Here is an 18,122-nt window from a genome sequence, read left to right as displayed (position 1 = left end):
GAGGAGGAGGACCGGGACGGCGGGGTGCTGTTCCTCGTCAACAAGAGCGGGTTCCCGCTGGACGGGCAGACGTGGGAGCGCATGTGGGGGCACGTGGAGCGGGTGCACCCCGACGGCAGCGCCGTGGCGGCGGCCATCCGCAGCGCCGCCCGCCTCGCCCGGGTGAGTGTCCGCGGGGCGCCCCCGCCGCCGGGCCGGGCCGGGCCGGGCCCTTCCGCGCGCCTGGCCCTGCCGGAGCCCGCTCCTCGGCGCAAGCCGCTCAACTTTATTTTCCCAGCGAGTGGAGCGCTTCTCCGTGCCGATGGTCCCAGGGTTTCCAGCGCGCTGCTCGGTGCCTTGTCAGCCGCCGCCGCGCCGGTCGCGGCGTCTCTAATTTGTCTGCTTCGGGCTGGGTGCGCCGCTCCCAGCACAGCAGCGTTGATCTGGGGCGAGCACTGAAGCCAGACCGTGGTCACATCCCTTTTTTCCCCCTGGGGCAAGGCGGTCTGGGTGGTGTGCTCACACCTCAGGTTGTCACTGGGATGTCTGCCAGGTCTGTCGCGTGGGCTGGGAGGGATGAATTCTGCGCACGGAGAAGAGGACAGCGTCCTGAGTAGCGTTACCTTGTGAAGGCGCTCGTCAAATAAGATGCAGGCTGAGAGGGATTTTTGTCCCCGGTCTGCAGCCTGTTCGGTTGAATGTAAATGCAAAAGGGGCATCTCTCGGCCCTTGCCTCTTTGCACGTATGGGAAMCAGCCTTTGTTTGGATGAGGGACCCAATCCAGCTGGAGAATGATCGTTTTTTTGCTGGGTTTGCTTTCAGTTCCCTGGTGTGGTTCTTCTCATATTTGCACAAACACTTGAGGTGGAGATGAACTGTTGGGGGCAGGGAGAGGGCAGAATTTCTTGTTTCAGTGGCATTACCAGCTTATGCTAGCTTGAACAGCCTTAAGATCTGCTCGGTGTTACAAGAGAACAACGCACCTGCTGGAGACTTGGTTTCCTTCCCTTGCTTTCCAGCTCCAAAGCATGTGACTCTTACCTGCAACATTCATGGTGACTGACAAAGCATCTGGCAGGAGACATGGTTGTGGCTCGAACGCAGTAGCCACCTGGTAATGTAGCTGCGTGCTGGAGCACTGAGAAGAGTGCTGCTGATGTCGTCTTCAGYGCCGAAGCACAAAGCTAACTCTGTGCTGCATGTTCTGGAGCTGGGTGGGAGGCATAACGYTTTGAAATCTACTCCATTAAGCCATTGGGTGGTTTCCCAGGTTCTTTTCCTTTTTCARAAGTTGAGCGGCCAATTCTCGATCAGTGGAAGCTGACGTAGAAGACTTGTATTGTGTTTTTCCAGCRTTGGAAAGCAGCAAGTGCCCCATCGCAGAGTGATTAGCTTCTTTAAGGGCAGAAGGGCCCAGTTTCTCCTCTGGCTGGTTAGCTCTACTGGCTAAGCCTAAGGCCTTGCGGGTTGGGGGATGATTTGAAGACTGTCTTGTCCTTATTAAAGCTAGCAAAGCTCAGTGGGGTGGGTGAATAGTAAGAACAGGTTTCTTTCCTACAAAGTAGTGATGGATTGGTAAAGTTGTGATAGTTGTTTCTGGCCCAGAGTAGAAATATGAGGGGAAACATTTAATATGTTTTTTCAAATGAATGAACAACTTTTAAACTGGCCCATATGGATGGTTATGCTGCACCCAGCRAAAGATAGGTAGTAGTACAGGTCTGGAGGAGTGAGAGAAACTGCTACCTTGTGCCTGTGTCTGAGAAGGTAGTTTTTAATTTGTTTACATTGGTAGCTGGTGGAGGCARAAAGGGTCATATGTGGAACTGCTCAATTTTTTGGTTCTGATCTGTTCTTAATCCCTAGCGAGAAGAGACAGTTTTCATCCCTTCCCCAGGAAGCTGCAGTTGATTTCTCTAATCATCTTGGTTTTAATTGCAGCAATCACGCATGCAGAACAATAAGTAGCAAGTTTGTTGTTACAGGAACAAATGCAAATTGCAGGAATGTGGGGCTGCATCTCTCTTGCTCCGGAGTCAGTAGGCTGAAGATGTGCAGCTTACGTGGAAACAAAGATGTGTCCTCCCAGATGGCTGTTGTTGAGCACGAGCATGTTCCAGAATCTGAAGGGTCACTTAGTTGCACACCCCATCTTGGGCTTTCGGCTTGAGCTCTGGGAGTGGTGGAAGTTCCCTGTTCAGAAGACCTGTGCAATCTTTTATTTAGCCTGTGGTCTTGGTGATGCATGTAGATCTTAACGAATTAAATGTTACCAACTTTGAGGGCTCCTATATGCCAGTTTTATTTGTGCAAAGTAACACTGAGAGTACTTGCAGGTTGAGCTAGCAGAAAATGGCTTTCTGGTTGAAAAATATGGCACAATGGAGTCGTATGGGATGAGGCTGACACGGGAGGTCTGTGCTGAACTAAGACCAGAGTAAGTCCAGCCATAGGATGGTCTCTAGCTCTAATATGCTTAGGTTTGCTTCTTGCCCTGCAGTAATTCTACTGTTTCTGGAGTTGTCACTGCATAGGAACACTGATACAAGGTCAAGGTCTTTCAAGCTGTCTGGTCTCTGAATTTCACTTGCTTTATAAATTCATGATCTCTAATGCTGTGTCTGCATTTTCTCTCAGCAGTTCTGTCATCCCACTACAAACTCTTGCTGACTGCACGCTGCTGTTCTGTGATGTGAACTGMTGGCCAAGGGGCTCTAGTCTAATCGTGTTGGAGCTGTAACGGCATTGTGCTTTCTTTAGCTTGTAGATACGTATTTTGCCGCACTAGTTCCTCATCTGTGCTGACTAGGTGCCCAGGATCTATCCTGCTGCAGCTGAGCCTGGCTGCTGGTTGTGCTCGTGAACTGAAAGGAGGGGAGATCTGTGCAGCCCCACGGCAGCCTGCTGTGGGGGGCTGCAGCTCAGCCTTTGGCTGTGTGGTCACACTGCTCTTYTGCTCTTGCAGCTCTCGGGGAGCTGATATGATCGAGATGTAGATTTGTTTTTATTTTTCCTCAGAGTTAGTTTTGGCTGGATTCCTCCTTGGATTTGCTCACTGTGTGTTTGGTGGGGAGAATGGGGGGGGGGGTGATGGGATCGTAGCAGCAGCCCCAATATATGCTGAGTATCTAATGTTTGTGGAGCTGTACCCTAAATATTTGTGTAGCAGTGAACGTATTGAGCAATGTTAATCTGAAGCGTTGCAGCCTTGAGTGGGACTAGTTCACTGCCCTAAGCAAACCGAATGGGACTGAGTCACGTCGGTGCTCTCAAGGACGTGGGTTACATGGGCCACTCTGACCACTCAGACGACGTAGTGGGGCCGTTTCCAGCGATAAGAGGATCCTAGATATTTTACCAGAGAGACTTAGGAAGTAAACGTGCAGATGGTATAGGCTGGCCTGTGGAGAGCTGCCTTGGTAATATTTCTAGGAGGGTTTTGAGGGGGGGAAATAAGTTTTGTCTGGGCGGTGTGAGAACGGTTCTGCACCGTCTGGGTTTCCCCGGCCTGGCTAGCGGTGTGATGCCAAGCGTTTCCCTGCCCGGCGCTTGAAGAGGAGTGAATTGTCCTGCGTGAGCAGAGACCGGCGTTGGCAATTTTTAACCCTGCAAACTGAAAATCTGGAGAATCTTGAGCCTCTTGGCTTGGCGGAGGTAACTCTAACAGATAGAGGACGGGATATGATTACGCTGTTAGGAAGCCATCATCGTGTTGACCCGAGCGTTTCCCAGTCGGCGGCGTATCCCCCARGCCCGCCTTTGAGGCGAGCGGGGTCCCGAGCAGGCTGTAGACGGGCGAAGGCGGCGGTTCGTTGGGGCCCCGGCGAGCTCGCTCGGCCTGGCACCCTTCTCCGTCGCGCTCGGCCCTGCGCCGTGCTCCCTCTGGCTGCTGGGTGGTCTCGGGGGGAGGTCTGGGAGAGCTGGCTCTTGTCGTTAACTTGTGTGCTCCCGCTAATCTCTCTGCGCTCTTTTGTAAGAGGCTTCCAGCCAGCAGCGCTTCGCTGTGTGCGYTGCATCAAACAAGCTCTGAATTTTTTTTCTTATAGCTGCGAGGAGTTGGATCGTACAAGGCTACAAATCCTTTTAGTGCGTGACTGCCCGAAGGAGGGTTCGTCTAGCCTGTAGCGCTGGCAGGGAGGGAGACTGCCGAGGAGTCGTCTGGCGGTGCTGGCGGTGCCCTCAGCGACCCGCAGCCTGGCGGGGAGGCAGCACGCGGGGGGCCGCGAGATGGGAGCGGGGGAGAGGGTGCAGCAAGGCCGGAGCCCGAGCTGCRCGCAGAGCCTTGCCTCTGCCCGCCTTCCCCCCACCGTCCGGCGCCCAGGCCGCTGCCGCTGGAAGGTGCGGCTGAACCTTTAATCAGGAAACCAGTGTCTATCACCTCCTTCCCCATGCCCGGTCCTTGAAGGCGCGGAGCGTCTCTTGGGACGTGCCGAACRCTTTTTGCTCCTGATGGAGCAGGTAAGAGTTGAGAGTACTCAGAAACGTACAGGGATTGTGGTCCGGCCTGGAGACGGACTMTGTGCGGTGGTTTCAAGTCACGACTGTTTCTGGCTTGGATTTTTTTGGCTTCRTGCGTTCAAGGCAGACCCAGTCTCCAGTGCTCGCATAACTGATAGTCTTGTTTGTGCTTGAAACTGCCAGGCTGCCTCAAAACGGAGCTCTCTAGAGCCGTTTAGTCTGCATCTGAGATGCTCTGCAAGCTCCTGAAGTTAGTTAGTGACCCTGTTCCAACTCCGCTTCCTACACATGTGAAAAATACTCGGAAACAAAACGTTTCAGAACCAGATGCTCAAGTCCAAATGCAGCCCTCGTTGTGAGTGGGCCTGCAGGGYGCTACAGCGAGGGCTGTGTCGTGCTGCGGTGATGCAGTCCCTAAGGGACGCTGTCCCACCCCAAAGTTCAGCAAGCACAAGGGTCTATTTTACAGAGGATTGGTTAAGGAAATGGGTAATATCCTCCTAAAAGTTCTTCTGCAGCCCAGGCCTCCTGTTATTTGGGGGGCGGGGGGGGCAGCTCCTGGCGCTTTGGCATCTTGCATTATGTATGCGTAGTGCAGGCACAGAGAATTTTTTGCCCTTAAAACAAAGGAGTGTTTGTATCAGTGCAACAGCAGCAGGAGTTGCTTCATCTGGAAGGAGCTGGGCAAAACCTACCTTGACTCACTCTTTCAACTACTTGTTGCTTGTGAAGCTTGAGCCCAATCTGGTGTGTTTAGTACAGCCCTTTCTTTGCAGTGGGAATGACAGGCAAATATTTATTTCASCCAAATTGGAGAGATTGGAGGTGGGGGGAGAGGAAGGAACTTGTGAAACTGAAAAATTACATCTGAAGARGTCATATGTGGAAATAGTAATTAAGAAACATTAATGAATCTTGCTAATAACCTCCACTTGTTGCCACTGAAAACCCATGTATGCAGAATTACTAGTTTTTTGTATCTTGTGGTGCTAATGATGATGGCCTGGTGGAGGCCTATCTGCCTCCTTTTCATTTAAAATACTTCTCTGTATACCGGTAATACAGGAGGGTCTGTTTTGTTTTGTTTTCCCCTTCTCTGGCACCTATTTACTGTCTGCCTGTAGTAGGTATCYGAAACACTTTGATCTCCCTGGGATTACAGGTACTTTGTTCTCTGAAAGCAAACCGGCCCCCCTCGCTGTTTGTGAGGTGGGATTCTGCACAGGAAAATCTGCTTAACRGAGATAAGGAACTTGCTTTTTTCTTACCTGTAGTGGTTGACTTGGTGTCTTTRGAGCAGTGGTTTTCATTTCGTAATCTGCAGATGGAAGCTTAGGGCTAGCCTGTCCCCGTTTCTGAAGGACTTCGGGGAGTAAGCTGTGGCTGCTTTGACAGAAAACAAAACTGCTCTAATATTTGTGTAGTGGTAAATGTACTAAGCTTCCCGGTGTTAGATCGCCCGCTGGTTTGCAAGCTCGTGAGGCCAAGTAGTACTGGCTGGTACTGTGGTATTTCTCCCACGGCTTTGGTTTTACTGCTTTGCTCCCTGCTCCCCAGCCCTACTGCCTATTTTGACATACGCTGAGCGTGTGTTTTGCAGCTGTGCCCCTAAGATAAGGGTGCTTATGGCAAGGCCCCGCTCCTTGCTTGTGGGGTTGTAGGCTGAGGAGCTGCCTAGCTATGAGGATTAAATATGGTTTGAGGGCCAGGCTTCTTAAGGTACTTAGGCATAAGCAGATGTCTTACAGGATTTTTGAAAAAATCACATTAAGGTGCCAGCCTATGTCTTTAAATGTCTTAATATCATTAAAGATCTGGCTCTGGGGTGACTGTCCAGCTGCCATATGATCCCTGGTTCTGCAGCCTTAGCTTGGATCTGTGGCAGCCTGTTGTGGCTGGCGAGTGTGGTGTTTGTATGAGCAGCTGGAAAATAATGCTGTCCAAGGCTCTTTCCTCCTTTTAGCTCTTTCTCTCATAGTTGAGGAAGCCAAAAATTAGAATTGAAGTGAATTTTCAGGAAGCTGGGAGGGGGAGAATAACAAAGCCAGCACTGAGTGGGACACTCCTCTTCTGAATTATTTTGTATTAGGGGAAAAAAATACAAAGTGTTTGGCTTCTGTGCTAGCTTGCCTGTCAGTCTTGGGTGATGCTCAAGGAACCCAGGCAGCTGTGCTCCTCGTGGCAGCCGTGGCTGGGGCCTGTCCTGGTCTCGTCATTGCAGCGGAAATCAGCCTGTCTCGGTGCACCAACAGTCCATATTGGAAGAGGAGTTGTTTTGTCTGTTGCTTGAGTTCATGTGGGGTTCGAGCCATCTGTGCTGCTATGTTGTATTGCGCTGAGCACATGCCTCTGCCCCAGTAAATCACTTAYCTGCGCTGCAGGGAGCAGTAACTGTCTAACCTCTTCATTTTTCTTTGTGTTCAGCCTTCAGTGCCGCCAGTGCCAAACTACAAGCTCTCCAGGTCTATCCCAGAATGGCTTCAGGCGATACAGACCTACATGAAGATGCTGCAGTATCCTTCTCGAGCGCATGGCCTCCAGAGAGAAGGCTGCCTTGTGCCCAGGGTGGAGGGCAGCCTAATGAACTAATGTGGGATTTACTTAAACACTGATCCACCGGTTGCAAGGGCTGGGCTTTTTTCAGGAACGAGAAGGTTCCTCTGTCAGTACAGCTAAAGATTTGTGGTAGCACCTACAGCACTGGGCTTGTCACAGCAATCGTCTGGGCTGTGTAATTACCTTTAAATGATACCAAAGAGTTTAACTGAAGTGACATTTCTATAATAATAGAAATGTTCATTTTGAAGCTGACTTATGAGGCTGTTTTGATCAGATTGTGGTGCCTGGAGAAATATTATGGCATCTCCTCATAAAGCAACTAAGGGAGARCTACTGTTGTTGTAAACCCTTTCACTCTCTGCACTGGCAGCCGTTAAGGGCTTCCTGAGGACTGAGCTTGCTGGTTACGTTCCCAGCTTGCGAGGGATGCTTGTCATTGGAGTGTGTGGGGGTAGAGTCAGCTATCCTGGCTCTGGRGGTGGGCAGTCTCGCCCATAACGCAGGGGTGGATGGAACTGACTRGGAGTTGCCTTTACTTTCCTCCTCATTTTTGAGCCTTTTCTGAAGCACATAAAGAGCCTTACACTCTCCATGAGAAAGCAAGAACAGTGGGAGGGAGAAGGAAAGAGAGGTCTTGGAGGAGAGGTCTCCGTTCCACCCAGAGGTTGAGAGCCCAGCCTCTCGGAGAGGCTGCATGTTTGAGGAGGCAGAGCAGATGGCAAGGGAGGCTTGCTTCTACATGTCYCAACTCATCTGAGAGTTTAGTTGGAGCTGTGCATTACCTATCCAGCCTCCCTGCTGCYGCAGCTCTGTTATTTCTCCACGTTTAAAACCTGAGTGCCTCTGCTGCTTACAGGTAATGTCAGAGGAAATGAGTGCTGGCCCAAATGCTGCACTGGCTGCTCTTCTGTTYACCTTTCTCTAAACTTGCTGTGCCACCCTCCTCCTCTTTTTTTGAAGGTATCTGTGGGGAGGAGCAGTGGATGGAGGAATGAATGATGTCCTGGTGGGGATTAGGAAAAGGTATGGGTGGCCAGTGGAAGAGCATCCAAAAACTGCAGGAGCCTTTTGCTTGCCAGAGTGGTGGCTGAGATCAAAGCGCCAGCAGCTAACCCTAGGAAAAAGGCCAGAGCCAGCCCACTCTGCAGATGGCTAGTGCTGGGCAAGGCATTTTTCTGCTGCACGTTGGCCACTCAGGAAGGACAAGAGGCTTGCTGCTCAGCSTGCTCGTCGTGGGGAGCAGCGGTGTTGTGCTGGAGAGGAGACCCTGTCCTGCGAAGCTCAAATTCATTTATTTCATGGTGGTCTTGAAATCCTGCACTCTGGTAGATAGTAGAAATGGGCCTTAGACATGGGGTTTAGATCTATATTCAAAAAGGCTTCAAAGTTTTGAGCAGGGAACAGAGTCTTGGTTTCCTTTGAGGGCTGAAAGAAGCTATGTATTTTGTTCAGAGCACTCCGTGAAAGGCCCTCATGAATTAAACTTTAAAGGCAGGCAGGAAGGGAAATGATATTTCTGGAGAACTCTGAACTCCAGTTGAGGTCATTTCTGAACATCCAGGTGCCTGATCTGATTTGGAGGTGTATTTAGGCCACAGTCACACAGTTAGCAGCTGTGCTATTTATGCTTTGCTAGGCACCCTTTGCCTTTGCAGAGTCACCCATTTTTGCCCTGGATTGCTACCTCAATTCTGCTGGCAATAAATGTTACCATGACTGTGTTAGGAATTGATTCAACTGGAAGAATAACCCTGCACTACTGTTGCCTTAATTATTTACATTTTAAGGGCATTGTATTTTTTGGAGAATGATTTATAGTTCCTAGGTGTTGTACCTGCTCTGCTGTTGGTCTATGCATCTGGTTGAGTTTAAAATTAATAAGGAAATGTAAGTTCTTTCAAATGATGAATGATGTTGATTGGTTTGGGTAGACTGTAAATGCTTTCTCTAGCCTGAAGGGGAGACTTTTTTGAAACTCTGACCTAACCAAATAGAGAATGGGACTTAGRGGGGAAGAGAATTCATAACCATCAAATGCCAAGCTGAATTAGTATGTTTAAATTAGTATTAGACTAATGACCTTTTCTGCCTGACTTTCTAGATGATGCWGATTTTTATGTGAAAGCAAAACACGTAACTGTTTCATATGCCAGTGTTTCATCTCTATGCTGAGAATTAATAGCTTTTACTGCTTGTTTTATTTTTTTTAGTAGGAAATCGGAATTGAAATTTACCTTTTGAACTTCACTTTATTATTTGATTGTTTYTTACGTTGTTTCCCTTAACAGACAAAATTCAGATACAATCACACAGGAACTCAGTTCTTCGAGATTAGAAAAACCAGGCCTCTAAGTGGGTAAGTGTCTGTAGAAGTGCTCTCGTGTCCGGTGTCCCAGATAGACACCGAAGGCTGTCAACTGGCGTGGAGCAGTGTAGCGCTGTAGCATGGGAGGGCTGTCTCACCAGTGCCACAGGCTGCCTTGGCAAGGCCAAACTGTACGTGTTGCTGCCTTTGCCAGGGGGGTCCCTGCCTGCTGCCAGGTGGCARATGGACCCACTGAGAGCCAGCAAGCGAAGAGCTGGTCTCACTCAGCAGCGCTGTGGTGGGAGCACCTGCATAGCTGCAGGCCAAAGCTGAACGTTCATCGTTGGAAAAACTCTCTCTGCCTGTTGGGGTTTGGTTGGGGGCACCAGGGTGCTTTTGTGGACACAATGTGAGTGCTGGCGTTCTAGCTGTGGTGTAATGTCCTTTGCTGATGATGATGTCAAAACACTGCAGGGATTTTGAGCTTGTCTTGGGGTCAGTCCTTTGCCTGGAGGATCATGACGAATCATTTAAGGCTGTGGCCTTCCTTCTTTTTTGCTGCTCATCTTGCTATTTCTTCTGTGTGGTTGATTCATGCTTGGATTGATGATGAAATGTGCAATATGAGTATGAATGTGTGTAAAGGGAGCCCGGTGCCAGATTTGGGATTCCTTGCATGTAAGACCTGCATCATAATTGTGACAGTACTTTAACAGGACCCAGAAACTTGGCAGATTAGGGCAGGAATTGATGCTGACAACATCATGCTTTCATTTAGAGGGATATTCAGATAAGCAGAGTGTAATTACTCCTGTGGTTTGTGCTGTCTCTTTCTTCCCAGTTGTCTGTTTTTAATCTAATGGTCTTTGCTGTAAATCTCAGTTTCCATCACAGTTCTAGACTTCAGATTTTCACCTTGCTGACAGCAATCTTTCCTTTTTTTTATGTAGTTTTCACTGACTGCCAGGTGGAACTTTTTTAGAAGGAATCTTGTGCCTTGAATGATGGAGGGGTTTATAGAAACTTAAAACAATTTTCAGGCTGGTTTCTCATTTTTTAATTTTTTCCTATTACCCTTTTCCAAGGAAACAGAGGATGAAAATGGTTTTTGTTCAGAATTTACTGCCTGAAAAGTCCATTCTCCAAAACTTGATACGGATCTGGCTTAAGAGAAGTGTACTTCCTCCTGAAAGTGTGCTGATGTAATGTTCACCTCTGGAGATGCACCTGTGCTTTTTGATCCTCTTCAAAGTGGTCACATTTCCCCTATTTACCTGCCTTAGTATTTGTAGCTTGCACTCTTTGATTTCTCTCCTTGTAGTGTTGTATAAGTACTTCTGTGAGTGACTGTGGTGACATGACTTCTGCAGAGCTCCTGAGAGAGAGCACCTGGAAATGGTCTAATGTTTAGGGGTTGTGATGGCAGTTTGTCAGGCACAGTTGCCTCCACCTGGCATATGTTGGATGTGGACAGCATTAAATCCATTAATTTTTGCCTGTCCTTGTTTGTTCCTTGGCCTAATGGGTTGGAGCTACCAGGAGTGCTAAGAGTAGTGAAGCTGTTAAGAGCATGCTTAACAGCCCCAAATCTGTCATACTGCAATGGGGCTGGAGAGCTTACACTGTTTGTTTTCTCCAGCTGTGGAAAGGGGAATAACCACTCTGATCTTCCTGTAGATTCTTAAAGGCCTTCCTGTATCATCTTGGGTCTGAGCTGAGACAAAAGGGCTGTCTGTCTGCACCAGCTGAGGATATCTCCTTGTGCAGTTCTTGGTGATTTTTTTTTCTCCCTGTGCTAGTCCATTTTTCATCAGAGTTTAAAAAAACACCCACACTTGCAATATTTTTTTTCCCCTCCTGTGAGGTGCCTGTTTTGCAAGAAATCTGAACTGCGTCTTTGAGACGCTTTGTTCTGTGCTGGCGCCTGGCGTATGAACCATAAGCTGGAGGAGTTTGTCTGGAAGATGTTTTATAACTTCTAGCACAGTAACAACAGGCTTCTTGTGCTGAGACAACAAGGGTTACTTTTCACAAATCTGCTATGGTGTGTGAATGCTGCTGAGTGGAAAGCAATATAGGGGAGGAAGAAGAGTGAAATGAGAGAGCTGTTCCACCATCCTCACCAAGCCTCGCTGTAGTCTAGGAGAGGACTGCACTGGGAGCAAGAATGCTGAAGTTCCTCCAAATGCTGACAAGAGCCTCTATCATTTGTTGCTCTTGTTGTTACTAGCCAAGTCCTAGCCCCAGCCTAGGGAGCAGTGCAGGAAGAGTGTAGGATTTCTTGCTCTTGTTGGTTGAATAACACAGCAGTGCACCTGCATGACCAAGTTTGTGTTAGCAAGGCAGTCCAGCAAGATGCTGAGTGCCTTCATTTTCCCTTGACTGTTGGAAGTGGAGGCTGTTCCAGGATCCTTGGTTTGTTGATACTAAACATATTGCTTATTTGGTATTATAAAGGCTTGGAGCTAATGAAAGTATTACAGTATCTTTGGCTGCCTTTCTTCAGAAGAGCAATGTCTGGTCATAAACAAGTTGGGTTGGGAAATTGAATATTCATAAATTCATGCGAAAGTGTCCCAAAACAGCTGGGGCATATTAATGAGCATTTCTATTATGGAGGGAGGACTAGATATTACGGGGATTTACTATCAGTGTCAGTGTGATCCATGAGGGAATAAAAATGCCTGACTGGGCTTAGGAAGAAGAGCATAAATTATCTATAGATGACTCATAATATTAAGGGAGACAGGCTTGACATGATTCAATATTTAAAATCTCTGTTGAGGAAAAAGTCGCTGTTAACTATCAGCTTGCATCTAGACTGTCAGACACTCTTTAGGTTTGTCTAGACTAGAGATAACACTTTTGAAAATGTTACATTTCTGTTGACATAGCTTTGTAAGACAGGATGGTTGAGATGTCATCCGACAAACTGTGTGTTGTCCCTGTTGTACAGGCAAACTGCTTCTGAAAATGGATGTTTTCTTGCCTGGGTTTGCTGCACTTGCACAAAATCCAGAATTACAAGTGTAGCTAGATCCACTTTAGGAGTGTTTTGCTAGTATAATATACAGGTATCTTGTCTCAGGACAGTGTCCTTAGCAGAGTCTTACTGATGTACCCTTTTGTACTAGAGAAGTGAAGTTCACTGTAAGGACTTCTGCTGCTCTACACAATAAGAGTATGTATGTGATACGAGTGTGTCAAACATTCACTGATAGGTCTATTTTTCCTTCCTGCAAAGGATCTTGCTGGCAAAAACTACATTACAATTTTTGCTGGTACAATTGTGATAAAAATGGGCATCTTTAGGTGAAACTGTCATTCTTTAAACTCCTAAACACAAAACATCTAAGAGCTTCTGAAAAAATGTATTTATGGGTATTTAGCAATGTCTATAGCTATTAAACACTAACAAACTTGTGTTACAGGCTTTACAATGAACTGTGAACTCTCTGCAAGCTTCTGTGCAAGGGTACAGATTTGAGCCACAAATGAGGAAATAGTATCTCTGTCCTGCCCAAAGTAACCAGGGAGGATCTAAKCAAGTGTGGGGTTGTGCTGTTCCCTCCAGTTAATTGTGAATTGATCAGCTGGACCTATGAGTGAACCTGTCGGTCGAGGGAGGTGATCCTCCCCCTCTACTCAGCCCTGGTTAGACCACACCTGGAATGCTGTGTCCAGTTGTGGGCTCCCCAGTATGAGAGAGACATGGCTCTACTGGAGAGGGTCCAGCGTAGGGCTATGAAGATGATGAAGGAATTGGAGCATCTCTAATATGAGGAAGGGATGTGAGACGTGGGCCTGTTCAGCTTGCAGAAGAAAAGACTGAGGGAGGATCTTATCAATGTGTGTAAGTATCTGAAAGGAGGGTGTAAAGAGGACAGGGCCAGACTCTTTTCAGTGGTGCCCGGTGATAGGATGGGAGGCAATGGATACAAACTGAAACACAGGAATATGAATATGAGGAAAAATTTCTCTACTGTGAGAGTGACAGCACTGGAGCAGGTTGCCCAGAAAGGTTGTGGAGTCTCCATCCTTGGAGATACTCAAAAACCCAGCAGGACAAAGTGCTGAACTACTTGCTCTGCCTGAGCCTTCTTTGAGTAGTCTCTTGGGCTAAGTGATCTCCAGAGGTCCCTCCCAACCTGGAGGGGGGGAGGATCACCTCCCTCGACCGATAGGCCCACTCATAGGTCCAGCTGATCAATTCACAATTAACTGGAGGGAACAGCACAACCCCACACTTGCTTAGATCCTCCCTGGTTACTTTGGGCAGGACAGAGATATTTGTTCCTCAAACCAGGTTCTGTAGTTCTAGCAAAAAATGATGTTTGGGTAGATTCTAGGGGCTTTGAGAAATTGCAGCTCAGAAGTGATTCTGTAAAGATGGACAAATTCTGTGACTGCAGATATAATGGATGATCAGTCGCAATAAAAGAGCGCAGTAGAAGCAGTCATGGGCATTATGCAACTAAATAACACAGAAGAAAAAAATACCGTTTGCACACACCATGTTATTAAGGAATCCTGATGGAGCTGTAAAGAAAAATTGGCTTGTACCATTGCCAGACAATAGACTCGAGAAGACGTTTGAACATCTGCTGCTGCTTTCTCACACAAAGGGAGAATGTTACAGATCTGTTGCTCTATTCAGCATGTGATAGAAGTGCGTTTGCCAGTGGAACAAACTTGTATTGATAAGATGCAAGATAGCAGTAGCTGCTCTGCTGTTTTGTAGCTCCTTTATCTCCTATCGGTGCCTTTCACCGTACTAAACGGCTTGAAACTCTGCAGCTTAGGCTTCCCCCTGCCTCTGATGCTGCGCTCTGCCACACTTAGAGCGGTGACATTCTTGTCCTGAAGTTGAAAGTTAAGAAATCCGGTGGATCCTGTTGTTTGTGGCTCTCCTGTGAACTCTCCTCGCGTGCTGCTCTTCTGCCTGAYGTGAGGTTCAGCGGCAGGCGCGGTGGGGCAGGCGGAGGGGCCCCGTCGCGGGCGCTTGCCGCCGCGGTTAGTTGCTTCCAGCGGGGAGACTTCTGCTGCCGACTGCGAGCCCGTAGCAGGCAGAGCAGCTCCGCTTGGTCCTCCACGCTGCAGGCGGGGTGTAAAGGGCTATTGTTTGCAAATGAAAAGATAATTTCCAACTTGGGTAAGTCGGGTACAGAATYGCTGTGGCAGGCAGTAATAACACAGCAAGCTGTGTTGTCGTTTGCACTGAGGGTAAGGTTTAAAATGCATGAGACAGGCAAGTCAGTGGAGGAAAAAAAAAGTAATGGTATGAGATGCCTATTTTTATCACCATCTTTAGTACAATGATTTTTATCATTTAATATAGTGTTTGCTTAGTGCAGGGATCTCTTTGTAAAGTTAYTTCTAGGGGCAAAAGTAGGGTTAGAAAGGACTTAAAACTCGTCCTTTTTTTCTTTTTAATTATTWTTTTTTTTTTTTAGCTTTTTGGTTACCATTAAATCTGACTCCTTCTGGCCTCTTTTTATCTCCTTCCAGAGCAGCGTGTGTGTTTTATAAAAAGGAGTAGAGGTCCTTGATGGCTGATAGTACAGTGTTAGAGGCCTGGCAAGACAGCCCTTTTTCAGCTGAGCTGAAATTAGATTACTAGTTTTTTGTCACAGTGTTGCTCTGCCACCTAAGACTGCTTCRGAGACAGGTTCCAGGTCATAACTAAACTTTGTGGACTTGCCAAGATCCTGACGATACGTGTTTTTCTGCATTCTGTTTTTTTTTTTTAACCATTTCCTTGTCTGTTGCAAAGGGGTAGCAGAGGCAAGATGACAGCCCAGTTTGCAGAAAGCTCTAGCAGCACAGATGCTGCACACCACTGCAGAATAGACTTTAGTGATAAAAAAAAAGAAAAAAAACTTAAAATTTTTAAATTACTGTATCTTGTCTGCACCTATAGCCATAGGCTTGTGGAAGAGGGGAGGATATGGTCATATAACCTTCCCCTCCTCTGCTTTTTTTTCCAGAGGAGGCAGAGGTGTTTTAGAAATGAGCTAAATTGATCCTGATGTGTGAGTCTGCACAATTACCATCTTGCAGCTCAGCAAGGTGTTGTGTTACAGTCCAGGAGTGATGCTTACGTGGAGTTCCTGAGGAAGGCAGAGAGCACTGCATTTTTCCAGCCCTTTGTCAAGGCATGGAAGGCACTGGGGTGCCAAACTGACACTTATTTTTTCAGTCATCCTCCAGAAGTCAAAGGGACTCCAGCAAGTCACTGAAGAGGAGAATGATGTTCACTGTCGCTCACTAAGATGAGAACCAGAGGTTTCTGGTTCTTGGTCTACGTGAGGATCCTTTTGTCCTGTCAACTGTTCTTACTGAAAACCTTTTTGTTTCCATCCTAGGTTAATGGAGACGGCAAGAGAGATGACCAGGGAGTCCTTACCTATCAAATGCCTTGAAGCAGTTATCCTGGGGATGTATCCTTTCACATGTCTGTGTCTTGTTCCACTGGAGCACTGTTTAATATATTGCCTTTCCTGGTTGCTGTTTGAGATGTTTACAGCTGAAGGTGAGTGTAAACAGCTTAGAGAGTCTCCAAGGTGTTAATCAACAAGTTGCCAAATCAATTAGATTTGTCAGTAGGAACTTGGGTGCTGAGTGCACAAGTTCACAAGTGTCAGCTGGCATTAATTCCAGCAATGCTGACTTTGCCTCCTGCCCTGKTAATTTGCATCATGTGAGGATTCGACCCAGAGTGCCCAGCTAAGTATCTTCCTACACGGTTCCTGCTCCCTTCTTTAGGTTTTCTCTGCCAGACATTGTCACAGCTTGTTAACAGCTTGTGAAACTTAAGTTCTGTACTATGTTTGTCTAATGCTTGCCCAGCCAAGTCCTGTTCCTGGTTTTGTTTCCAAGCCTGCACCTGTGCTTTACAGAGACATTCATGTTTTAGTTAAACACTCAAGCAAAATAATGTTTTTCCTACTCAAGCCCAGAAAAGCCAAGAATGTTTTAATTTTTAGGCTGATAACGCAGCGAGAGCACCAGAGGTTCAGGAAGTCCAGTTAATGTATGTCATCCTAAAACACCAGGGGAGGGCGAAGTTGGACCCTGAGAGCAATTGTGTACCCAGCGTGTCTTGCACGTATGACCAAATGTGATTTTTAAAAAATGAAGCAGCTCCTGGAGTCTCTGCTGTGCTTTGCTTGCTGCTGCTGCCCCCTCTCGCAGATTAGGCTGGGAGGAAGATCCAAAGGAGTGTGGCAGGTAGCACGTGAGGGAGGGCTGCCTGCTCGGAGGTGCCTGCCAGCTGGCTGTCCTGCAGCCCCTCTGCCTCCTTCCTGCCCTGGGAGCTGCTGGTCCTGCCAGGGCCCAGCAGCAGTTTGGGCAGCCGGCTCTGCTGGTGGGAATTTCGGAGCCTGAGAGGGGCTGTGGTGCTCTGCTGCAAGTATGTGAAGTGCAGGAGCTGTTGTGGGGCGGGAGGGGGAACGTGGGCTGCGCGAGCAAGGGTAGGTATGTGTGGTATGTGAGACTCGGTGCTGGACGTGGGCCCCCCTGCACGACGAGGGCTGCGGCGTGCACCGAATGCCGCTGCCGACTGCGTGCGGCGCTCGGCGCACGGGCAGTAACATCGGCAGTGATCCTTGAAATATAGTTCTCACTGACAAAGCTTTTTGAAACTGCTGGAAGGATTTTTTTTTTTTTTTCCATTTTTGTCTTTTGGGGAGGGAAGGGAGCAGTAGAATGACTGAAATCTCCAGATTATAACATTTGATGTGATCTGAAGTTCCTTTGGCAATGGATTTTTAAAGATTTGGCTGAGTCTTTCAATGTCTGGATGCTAATTTTGAAAAATGTTTATGAGAATTCCTGAGAAGGCTTAAGCAGGGGAGGGAATGGGGCAAGCCTGTCTTTTTTCCATCATTCCTACTTGTTGTCTTTTGTGTAAGAATAGCGTGCATCTGCTGGGAYGGTAGGCCAATAACAGGTTAATGTAAAGAAAATTAAAAGCTCCMCCTACACCTCCCAGTATAAAACCTGAAGTTTTCGCTTGTGAGGTGTTGAGTATGCGAAGTGTGTAGCGATAGTGAGTGTGAGGACCGTCAAAATACACGCGCTTTGGAGGTGGCCGGCATGCTGCCTCTGTCCTTGCAGAGCCTGGCAGTGTCGTGCTGGACGGGCGCGGGGTGGATTTCCTGGGGGAGGAGTGGGGAGAATCTTTCTAACAGCACCTGGTTAAATTTGCTCATTTTGTGTGTGCGTGTGCACGCGTGTGTGTATGTAATATTTTTTTTTTCTAGCCCTGAGACTTTGGTATTCAGCATCAGCCTCCTTAAGCAGACATAGTGAGGCCTGTGACTTGGTTTCCAAGGTCAGGCAGTTACCAGATAAGAGATGCCGTTTCCTGCCAGTTCCCCCTCCTGAGTGTCAGATCAATCTCTTCAAGCGTGCCTGAGCTGAGCATCCCAGTGTGYGCGTGTTTCTCTCTGGTTCTCTTCTCTGCCTCTTGATGCAAGGTGCTGATTGTAATTTGTGTGCTGACAGGCTTAGCAGTGTTGCTTGGATACCARGAAAAGCAAAGCCTAGTACTACAGCCCTCTGTGAGCCTTCATTCAAAGGCTGACTCGTGCAGYGCAGCTTAGCAAGATGTCATTTTAATTGAGCTGCTTGCTGGCTCGTGCGATTAGCTTTTACTGTGGGACTTACTATAAAACACTTCTATAATCTTGGTGCAGAATTAAGTTCTGCATAACTGCTTTTGCACTAGATGCATCTTGAAACATTTTTGTGTGGCCATGAGTTAAATACTGAGCTACCCTTTCTGCGTGCACCGAGGGAGCTGCTGTTAGGAGATTG

At 47.8% G+C, this 18,122-nt stretch overlaps 1 protein-coding gene across 1 annotated transcript in view; it reads left to right on the top strand.

Moving 5' to 3' along the window:
• Positions 1 to 18,122, top strand: part of VASH2 (vasohibin 2) — a 43,404-nt gene that overhangs the window by 3,724 nt on the left and 21,558 nt on the right. Inside the window, exons 4-7 of the mRNA XM_085300161.1 lie at positions 4 to 162; positions 6,863 to 6,951; positions 9,297 to 9,353; positions 15,668 to 15,742. Coding sequence (XP_085156287.1) covers positions 4 to 162; positions 6,863 to 6,951; positions 9,297 to 9,353; positions 15,668 to 15,742 — 380 coding nt within the window. The remainder of the gene's footprint in view (positions 1 to 3; positions 163 to 6,862; positions 6,952 to 9,296; positions 9,354 to 15,667; positions 15,743 to 18,122) is intronic.

The sequence above is a fragment of the Rhea americana genome, unplaced genomic scaffold, assembly GCF_003343005.1.
Source record: "Rhea americana isolate MKP2758 unplaced genomic scaffold, rheAme1 scaffold_160, whole genome shotgun sequence".
Classification (NCBI taxonomy): domain Eukaryota; kingdom Metazoa; phylum Chordata; class Aves; order Rheiformes; family Rheidae; genus Rhea; species Rhea americana.
The sequence above is the reverse complement of the archived record's forward strand: the minus strand, read 5'-3'. Positions and strand labels throughout refer to the sequence as shown.